The sequence below is a fragment of the Rousettus aegyptiacus genome, unplaced genomic scaffold (genome assembly GCF_014176215.1).
Source record: "Rousettus aegyptiacus isolate mRouAeg1 unplaced genomic scaffold, mRouAeg1.p scaffold_m13_p_10, whole genome shotgun sequence".
Classification (NCBI taxonomy): domain Eukaryota; kingdom Metazoa; phylum Chordata; class Mammalia; order Chiroptera; family Pteropodidae; genus Rousettus; species Rousettus aegyptiacus.
In genome coordinates this window covers 46,977,868-46,988,470 of record NW_023416285.1, presented here as the reverse complement: position 1 = coordinate 46,988,470, position 10,603 = coordinate 46,977,868, and the positions used below count along the sequence as shown (strand labels likewise).

The 10,603-nt window shown below is 37.2% G+C and overlaps 1 protein-coding gene across 2 annotated transcripts; it reads right to left on the bottom strand.

Moving 5' to 3' along the window:
• Nucleotides 1-1,531: 1,531 nt before the first annotated feature.
• NAA11 (N-alpha-acetyltransferase 11, NatA catalytic subunit) lies at nucleotides 1,532-9,769 on the bottom strand. 2 transcript variants are annotated; one of them, XM_016154431.2, is made up of 2 exons: nucleotides 8,955-9,769; nucleotides 1,532-2,341 (listed from the first exon to the last, which is right to left on the bottom strand). In XM_016154431.2, exon 1 carries the CDS (start codon nucleotides 9,660-9,662, stop codon nucleotides 8,967-8,969), a length of 696 nt encoding a protein of 231 aa, XP_016009917.2. In that variant the 5' UTR covers nucleotides 9,663-9,769; the 3' UTR covers nucleotides 1,532-2,341; nucleotides 8,955-8,966. The 2 variants fall into 2 exon arrangements, with proteins under 2 accessions (XP_016009917.2, XP_016009916.2); XM_016154430.2 differs by having other exon boundaries at nucleotides 8,995-9,769.
• Between the last annotated feature and the right edge of the window lie 834 nt (nucleotides 9,770-10,603).

Here is a 10,603-nt window from a genome sequence, read left to right as displayed (position 1 = left end):
GGGGCATGGGGTCATTCTCTGTAGCTAGAACAAAAGTATTCACCATTAACTATCTTACATGCTTGTTTCAGACTTGCTTTGGCCACTCTAGAATTATATTTAAGTAAAAAGCAGACAGTCCATAAAAAAAAAAAAAATTCGTCCTGTGTAAAAAGAAGAATGTTATTACAAAAAGCAATGTCACAGGCTACCACAATTTCAGTGTTATAGAAAGCTATTGCCGCTGCTAAATCAATGTTATTATCCTGAACCACTTGGGAACATGCTAATTTATACCCGGAGCAATATTAGTATTACTGTTTATTTTACTTTCATTATCTAAATACAGGCACTGTCCAAACTAGGTAGGTTGCTACAATTCTGTCTTCTCTTGGTATGAGACTGGGGAAAAGAATATTACAGTAACAAAGAAAAGCAGCCGATACTTTTAGTAAATAACACTGTAAAAGTCAGATTATCATTTATTTTTCAATCACTCCAATTCCTATCATCAAGTTATAGAGACAGTAATGTGCCTGGAGATGAAGAGAAATCATTCAGGTAAGCTGAGGCTACTCCTTCTGTTTCTCCATCTGCTACGCTGTTAACACGAAGACATACTGACAGGGGCTCAAGGAAAACATGGAATATTTCATCAGTAAGATTATGCTACCCTAGAGACAGATGTTAGAAAGCTGCAATATTTAAAAATAAAGAGATAAACACATGCTTGAGGAGAAGGAATAAAACTCTTTTAGAGTTGTGAGAAAAAATCAAAAAGAAAAAAAGATGGAAAGATAGATGAGAGGCAGCATGGTGTGAGTAGGTCAAGACAGGTTCTGTGATGGCAGGCCTCAAACTTCCTTGGCTCCTGTGCAGCATGTCTCGTGTCCAGGTGTTCCGTCATGATCCCAGGAGGGTATGTGGAAGGTTGTGTTGGCACAGGAAATGGCAAATCCTAACTGTGTAGGAAAGAGACTTTTATATCTGCCTCAGGCAATTATTTACTATTAGGTAGGCATTCTTAGAGTACATTGTAGTAGATGTGTAAGAAGTGCTTAGCAGGGCTGATTATGATTACAGAGAACACATTTATCTCTTGTCCTCTGATGGTTAATGTCAGGGCTTTGACCTAAAACCACATATAGCAGTTTTCATAAAAACTTAAACATGAAATGCTATATACTATGGCAATTCACATTCAGTGAATATAAAAATAACATTAAGTAATGATAACTCTAGAATTTTCTGGTGACTTGCATTGCAGAGGTCAAAGTATTTTGTTTTCACTTATTTTTACTGGAGAAAAATAGTAAACCAGGATTATAATGGTGGGTTACAAAAATATTTACAAATGACATAAGTTGCCATGTATTAAGTTAAAACTTAACATTTTGAAACAACAGATTCTCCTTTTTTTGCTATAGTTTTTACATTTTTCTCAATAAAATGCAAAGAATGGCAATAGGGAAGTAAAAGGAATTTTGGCTTTGAATTCTAATAGTCTTGGGTTCAGATCCTAGATATCTACTTTGCTTTTTTTCAGCTTCAGTTTCCTCATCTATACAACAGGGATAATACCTACCCTCCAAAGGTTGCTCAGAGGATTAAAGATATTATTAATAAAGATCCTAGCACTGTGCCTGAACAATATAGGTACTGAAAAAATGGTAAGTTATGTCATTACAAAAAAACCAAAAGAACAAATTGACACAAGCACATCAGACATTCCAATTTAATTACTGGTTGCCCTTTTCTTAAAATCTCCAAGTTCTGACTGCATAGTAGAAGCCTTTACCACTTTCTCAGATTGGGAAGGAGAATACCTCCTCAAGAAAGGGGCGCATATGACAGAGGATGAGTTCCCAGAACAAGGGAGAGGAAATAGAATACTTCTATCAGAGAGGAAGGGAGAGGAAGAGGACATTCAGTCTGACTTAATGATCCTGACTATACCCTCAAGAAGGAAAACCCAGATAAATAATAAAATAAACTGAAATCAAAGGAACTTCAGGAGTTTACCCTGCTTCTTGTTTGGCATTCTAGGAAGAACCACCTTCAAGACAACCACACCCAACACGGGACTACTAAAAACAGAATAAAATGGCAGCATGGTGTGAGTAGGTCAAGGAAGGTTCTGTGATGGCAGGCCTCAAACTTCCTTGGCTCCTGTGCAGCAGGCTCTTGTGTCCAGGAATTCTGTCATGATCCCAGGAGGGTATGAAGAAGGTTGTTGTTGAGAGTTGAAAGTGAGAAGCCTTTGGGGTCACTGTAAGATGACCTCAGAACAGATGCTGCAGAGCAGACAGGCTAAGCCAGGGCTCACAGGGCAGACGTGGCTGAGACACATGGACCTGCAATGCTGTTGAGAAGTGGAAAGAGCAAGTGAGGAGAAGACAACAGGCTTTGACCACTCTGAAAAAATAAAATACTGGTTAAACAAATGACAGACATTAGCAGAAGATCAACAAGGTACCAGTATCCAGTTTAGACTAGATGTATCTCCATAGAAGCCAATGAGAATTCATATGACAGAACAAAGATGCGCACATGGATCTGGGGCTTTCTCCCCTCCATGCTGTGAGAACATATGAACTTTTCCTGAAAAGAAAAAAAAAAAAGACATTTCTGACAGAAAGGGGTGGGAGAAGAACACTGAAAGACAGAACTCTACCCTAAAGATCCAATTTTAAACCTAAAGAAACCAAGATACTTTGTTTGCCATCTTCAAGTCCTATCCCATTCTACTTCACTCAAAAATTTATTTCAATTCTAAGTAATTGAAAGGCCTTTTTAGTTCTTGATAAGCTAGATGAAATGTTTCCAATTCTGTACGTCATATTTTCTTTCTCTGAGGCCTGGGGATGAAACCTAAATACCCATTATGTCTCTTTATTCGTAACTTTAAAGTGTTCTAATTATATTAGGTAATAAGTAGTACTACTTTATATATATTTTCTCTCATTTTACTGCATAGGTAATTTGGGCAGTTCCTTCCTTCCTTCATTCATCCAATGAACATTTACTGAGTACCTACCATGAATGAATAATGTTCCAGGAGTTTAAGATAAATAAGACATGCACCCTCTGTCTTTAGTAAGGTAGAACAGTTTGTGTGATATCGAATGGAATATATGTTAAAGAAAAGCTAGTAGAATATTGCTGCCCATTACTGAATAACTACAAAGAAAAGCAAACAAAACAACCTTACAACTATAAAGATGCATTATCTTTTCTCATCTATCAAATGCATACAGAAGTAATAAGATAAAGTTGACTATCATGCACAGAGTAGTTAAACAGCATTTCTGTACAAAATCATAATTACAGAAAAGTTGGTTTCCAGAATAACAGTAAATCAAGCTGTAGGACAGAGAAGCATATAATACAAAATATAATTTGAGAAGACAGATTACCATCATTATATTTTTCAATTTGTTGCAAAAACTGTTAAGATAGGCATGCAAAAGAAGTTATATAAAAACCAAAAATTGTATTGCCATTTTAGTTTTCTCAGTAAATGTTGCCTGATAATTTTAAGACATTAAATTTAAAAAGTCAAATAACATTGCAATAAATGCCCTGGGATAGTTTGCTGTTTAAGGGTGTAGAAATTATTTGTAAAGTCTTTTTAAAATATGAATATGATAGCCCTAATTTATGAGCTTATAAGTTCAAATTTTTATAGTACTAGGATTTCTCAAAGGTGGGCAATGAACGCCCGAGAAATACTTTGTTATCATGACTTTATGAACACAAAACAGAATTTTATGGCTTTGCTTTTTGAAAAAATCCTATGATGATCTGAGGATATTAGTCTATAGAAATAACATTACAGAATGTTTTCAGAAAGGCTTTTACTTTAGCTCTATCAACCATTGCCATTCATAGTATTTTTACTATCCTCTCTTCCTTACCTCTTGTACCATAAAGCTCATTAGATTTTATATACTGGAGCAGAGTACATAATTTAGGAAAAACCCCTCCTTTTATCAGTCACCTCTGACAAATTTGGTATTTCAGGCATCCTAAATGTACAACACACATTGATTGAAAAGTGACATTGCTAGAGATTATAAATAATTCAACAAATGGTATCTATCTGATTAGTATTTCAAAACATATTTTCTCTCTTCCCAACCCCCTCTTTATTTTCTTAGAGTGCAGTTGCATTTGAAATCTATGGTTTCTGGCATATCTAGGGTAAGGTTATACTGGGAATTTACCAGACCTGTCAGTCTCTAACTTTCTTCCATATTTCATTATATCATTCCAGTTATAATTAGTTGTCTGGTAAAATTAAGAACAGTCTATTTCAGTGAATGCTCATGTGAACATTTAACAACTTTTTGTTAGGATGACAGCTTAGCGACAGAAAGAATAAACCAGAAAGGGAGAGTAACTGAAGTAACCTTGGTTAACTCAATATTGCCGGCTCAGTGGAAAATTCTAAGATTTTGCATTTTTTTTCTTTTTTGTTATTAATCATCAAGCACACATTTCTTGTTGGGAGATAAGTATCAGTTCAATGGCATTCTTGCCTCAACTAGCATGTTTTGAACTGACCTGTCTTCATGGCTATGGCTCCCTACTTGGCCATTGATGAGCGCTGATTCAGCTGAATGCTTTGACATTCAGCTTGTCAGTGAAAGCTATTTTAATCATTAAGATGCATCTCCCTTCCAAGATTGCAAACTGTTGCTGCTCATATTCTATCATTTGAATACTGCAGAGAAGAAAAGAACCTGAATGGTTACTATTACTACAAATTATATTAAGAGCTAAAATTTACAGGATATTTTAACTATGTCAGGTATTGTGCTAAACAATTTACAGAGGCTATTTCATTTAATCCTCACCATCATGGAGTCTCACTATCTGATTCTGATCCCTGTTCTCCATCTACGATCTGTATAACAGGTGGCCCTCATCTGTAAAATGGAATAACAGTACCTATTTCAGAAGGATATTATGAGGATTAAATGTCACAACTCATCAATAGACCTTAGAATAGTACTTGTAACAGAGTGAGTTCTCAGTATTAGTAGTAAATTTTATTAGCATTTTGTAGATGAAGACACCCAATTTCTTCATCAACTGCTCTAGTCACCATCACTTCTAACTTCGACGCTCCCTGTTGCCCAGACCCAAAGGAAGAGATAAGGGAGAATGAAAAGTGGTTTTTTTTCAGGACCTTTTTTTTTCTGTAGGTATCTAGCTGCACAAGAGGGAGCACCACAATTGTGGCATGATAACACTTTCATTGTATTAACTTTTTTTATGTTTTCCTAGTCTTTCTTCACAATAGCCTTTTCCCATTCAAGCAATTCATATACATACCAGTAAATCCTGTTGAATGGGATGGAGGTGAGAGATGATACTGAAGCTTTAGAAGTTTTGGGAATGTTCATAGTAGAGGGATTTGTACATTGAGATTTATTTCTTCCAGACTTTAATGAGAGGCATAATAAAGTCAGCAAGGTGGCAGAATTTGTTTCCTATGCCCAAGTTTGTGCAAGAGCAGAAGATATGTGTGCCATGTGACTAAGCACACAACCCTAGCTTGTCTTACAGAGTTTTCTGTGCCACATTATGGAGCAGCAGAATGATCTCATGCCCCTAGCCGGGCACAGCACCTTATCTTTTCACAGTTCCCAGCATCACGAGGACTGCTTCCCAGTGTGACCACACAACTATGCTGTATGGTTACTGGAACCCATTCCTCTTCCTCCTGGGCACACAGCTAAACTACATTTCCTAGCCTCACCTGCAGTTACTTGGGGAAATGAGACTGCCTTTTAAAACCTATACAAACCACTAGGTGCATTCTCTTCATCTGCCAAGCCAAATGTATATGAACCAGTGGAGGGCACACGATTCAAAAAAATGGCAAAATCATCGAATCAGGGATTCCTAACCTGGAATCCATTAACAGAATTTCAGAGAAGTATGACCTTGGATTTTGAAGAAAAAAATTCTGTATTTTCACCAACCTCTAACTGAAATTTAGCATTTATTTCAATTATGAATGTAGGCACCAATGCACAGTAGTATTAACAATACTTATAACTTTGTCACCAATAAAAATCATGAGAATTTTCATGTTATATTACTGTTTGGAGTATCTCAACATATCATTTACACTTAAATTTTCTCGGAAATAACAGTAATTACTAGACCCACTGCTAATTTTTTTTTAATCTTATATGCTAATAAAGAAGTACATATACAACAAATTTGTTTTAAAATAGTTTGATAACTGTAGTTCAATAAAATTGGTTTCCTTTGTAATCCTATATGATTTTTATGCCTTTTAAAGTCAGTTTTCTAAGGAGGATACTTTAAGCTTCACCAGATTGCCTTAGGAGGTTATGGAACAAAGGAAGTTAAAACCGTCTGTTCTAGATGTATTCCTAAATGAACTTCATGGAGTAGGGTCCCTTCTTTCTTCCTTCTTCCTTCTTTCCTTCTTTCTTCCACATCCCCACCACACTGCTGACCTACATTAGAATGTGGTATGAAAAACGAGCTTTCACTGTGTTAAGCTATTGAGATCTAGGGGTTATTTTTTAGAAGTTAGCCTATGCAGACTAATACCCTTGCTACCAAAATAGCCCAAACATTGTAGGGAGCACCAGAGACTTGAAGAGTGAACAGTGAGGACCAAAGGTAAGATGAGACCAATAATGACGTTTCAGCAAAAATCAGCCTGGAAGGAGAGTGGTGATGCTCAATACAGGAAACATCTCCTTCAACTTAGACATAAAGTTCAAAGAAACATTTCAATTATTCCTGAATTTGTATATTTGTACACTGAGATTTATAACTGCCACACAATTATTTTCTTATTTATTATTTCTCTTCCCCTATGAGGGTGACAATCATGTTTCTTTCTCATAGCCAATACTAAATCCTTTTTAATTCACATATATATGTACACACACACACACACATATATATGAGTATGCAATCTCCAATTAGTTCTGTTATACTTAAAATAATCCTCCTCAACTAGAATTTAACACTAAAAAGAAGCCCTAATAACCACAAAGATGAGATGAGATCAATATTACATAAGTCCTTCCATATAGGAATTTGAAAGTTAATTTTTAAAAAGGCTTGCTGGTTTAAATAAAATAGTCTTGACAGGGTTTTCAAGACAGTTGTAAATTTGAAAACTCTCCTCTCAAGGCTGTTAAGTTTAGTCTAATTTTACCTTCCTCTTTTAGACTGTTCTGTCTGTAACTTAACTTTAGAGCAAATGAATCTATCATTATGAAACCTTTGGGTTGTTAAAAATCAGATGCAAAGACTCCTCTGAGGATGGACTCTTTCTAACCCCCAAGAACTTACAATATCTAAATTTTTATAACTTATGGAACAATAAGTGAATGACAATAAAGCAGGGTTAGTATGTTATACAGTTTGAGTTTCAGCATTAAAATATATAAAAAATATAGTCCATTTATTCTTAAATGGTACATAATGTAAATATCAGCTCTAAGTCTTATGCCTGGCAAATGAAAAATTTTTTAGGAATGAGTAAATTAATCAAACAGCATTTTTTTTTATTATATGCAATGTCACTCATGACTAGACTGTGTTAAGAGAAAGTTGTTGCCTTTTTCACATATAAGGGTAAAGTAGACTGGGATCAGAAATTAAACTTCTAAACTGACAGTACTGGCCCTTGAAATTCTTAAGGTGTTTCAAAGTGCCTTGATGGAAGTTGAAAATCTTTTAAACTACTTTTTAGTGGATGCTTAGTGTTAGTATGTATTAGGAAGTATAACTGTTTTGTCCTTTAGCTTTTAATTCATGGTAATTTTCACGCACTCCAAACAATAAAGAACAGCAAGCATAATGAACTTCCCAAGTACCTACTATCCAACTTCAATTATCATATCCTACCATTCTTATTTTATCTATTTCCCCTTCCCCAATACTTTTCTTTTTGGCTGAGTATTTTAAAGTAAATCCTAAGCACCAAATTATTTCATCTCTAATTATTTCAGTGTGTACCTCTGATGGATAGGGACATTTTAAAATGCAATACTATAATACCAACTAGCTCACCTAACAAGGTTATTAACAATTCCTTAACAGCATACAGTCTGTGTTCAAATTTTGCCTGGCTATCTCAAAAAGTCTTATATTTGGTTTATTTAAATCAGGATCAAAACAATGTCCATAATGACTGCATTTGGTCAGTATATCTCTAAAGTTTGTTTTAATAAATTCCTCCTCCCCTTTTTAAAAATGACATTTATTTGTTGAAGAAACCAAGTTATTTGTTCTGTAGAAATTTGTTTTTTCCAGATTTGACTGATTACATTATGGTATAGTTTAACATGTCTGTCTGTATGTATGTATATATAATTTTCTTTTGACAAAGAATATTTTATAGGTGTTACAATGCACTTCCTACACTTCCTTTTGCATTAGAAGGCACATAATATTTGTCTCCCTGTTAGTAATGTGACACTTGAGCAGTGACTTTAAGTGTTATCAGTCTGATCCATCATAGTAAAGTGCTCCAACTTTTACCTAATAGTATTAGCTACTTATGACTAGTTGGCTAGATCTATTATTTCATCAAGAGTTGCAAAATGGTGACTTCATAATTCGATAATTGTTTCTGTATTTGTTAACTGCAATTCTATAAAGAAATTTCTTCCATCAATTATGTGGTACCCTGAAATAAAATTCATACCAAAAAGGTAAGATAAACGCTTGTTAACTTTCACTGAATTTAATCTATTTTCACCATATGAGTTGAAGTCCTGTTAACTTCCTATGTGAATAATGAGTTGCCCCTAACCCAATCTATATACCCCTCCCCAAAATCGCCAGGTGGTTTTCACTGTGAAACCTAGAAGAGCTAGAATGGGATGGGATAGCATGCGATTGGACAGGCCGAGGTATGGTGCAGGGGTTTGGGATAGGAAGAAATTGGGTCAGGGAAGAGAGAATACCTTAAGCGCACTCTAGGAGGTGGAATCTGAGTCTTCTGACCTGTCCTGGACATCAGTGTTCTCCGTGGATTCGCTGGGTTCCTTGCTGTCACTCCTACTATTGTCAGCGGCCGGGTTCTTTTCTTCCTGACCGGCCTCTTCAGAACCAGGAAGTGTGCTGCCCTGGGTCTCCCGGTTTCCCTCCGAGCCCAGCACCACATACTCGCCCTTCTTCACCTCCGGCTGCCGTCTCAGCTCATCCGCCATGTGCGAGAGATCCCGCTTCATGGCATAAGCATCTTCCCCATCTGCATAGTATTTGGGTTCTACCTCACTAATCTGAAAGTTGAGGGTGTTAGAATACAGGTGCAAGGCTGCCCGGTTACTCTTCCTGACGTGCAGTGACACATACTTGGCACCGAAGTTCTCTATCATGGCCCGGGAGGCCTGGTCCATCAGCTTCTGGGCCAGGCCGAGGCGCCGGTGTGAACGTTTCACGGCCAGTGAGGTGATATGTCCGTGGGGGATAACATCGTCTGGGTCCTCCTCCATTTTGGCCAGGACGTAGCCCACAATCTTCCCGTCCTCGTCTTCAGCGATGTAAGAGAGCTGGGGCCAAGAAAGGCCATGGTAGAAATAATATTTCATCTGGTAGTTCTCGGGAAGGCAAAGGAGGTTGCAGTGTTGCATGTTCATCAGGTCGTCTGGCCCAGCATTGCGGATGTTCATGATGGCGGTGGCCGGAGAGCGGTAACTGAGGAAAACGCTACTGCCAAGCGCAAGGGGGACTGCGTCAGGGTCTTCAGTCCAGGGGGCCAAAGCCGCAGCGCCGGCGGTGCGGAGGCGACCAGGCGGAACGACGGGGAGGCGGAAGAGGCCGTGTTAAGATGCCGCTTCCGGAAGTGCGCCACCTAGTCCCAGCCAATGAGGCTTTCACTTCATTGTGCGTGTGCGTGCGCAAGGCTCAGCGGGTGGGGACGTGAAGTTCACTATGCCCTAGTTGGCTTTAAACATCGTTTTTTATCCGTGCTGTCATTATTCTTTTGTTTGAGTTTTAACTTTTTAATTTGGAGACATCTGGATAAGTTTTCACTGAATGAAGCCATGTAACCAGAATTTAGATCAAGAACCAGAATATTACACGCACCGCAAAAGCCTTCACTCATGTGCCTTTCCATTCTCCACTACCCCCATGTCCTGAGTAAGGACTAAACTTCTAACCCTCTTTATGTAAATGTAATCATAGTGTATACATTCATTTTATGTCGAGATTTTTCTGCTCAATATTGTTTCAGCTAAGTTGAGGGTTCCTTAAACTCTGTTGTTGGGTTATCCATTGTCTAAATATATCACTGTTTAGTCATCCATTCCACCGTTGATGGCAGCCTATATTACTTTCAGTTTTAGACTAGTTTAGATAGTGCAGCCAAATCTTCTAGAACATGTCTTTTGTTGACATATGCATATCTAACTAGGATTAGAATTAGAAGTTAAGACATTCAACTTTCGTAAATACCAAGCAATTTTCAAAAGTGGTTGCTCCACATTCTCATCAACATTTCGTATTTCCCCATCTTTTTCACTTTCGCCATTCTTGTGTAAAGTTGGTGGTAGTACATCGTGATTTTATTTCACATTTCCCTGATGAGTAATGAAATTGAACACCTCTT

What these genes read in the sequence shown, in the direction of transcription:
- NAA11 (XM_016154430.2), bottom strand. Translation starts at nt 9,662, where the DNA reads ATGAACATCCGCAATGCTGGGCCAGACGACCTGATGAACATGCAACAC. An exon ending in AACACTGATGTCCAGGACAG is followed by an intron (nt 2,342 to 8,994) that starts GTCAGAAGACTC and finishes ACTTCTCAACAG; the next exon opens with CATTGCAGGTCCATGTGTCT.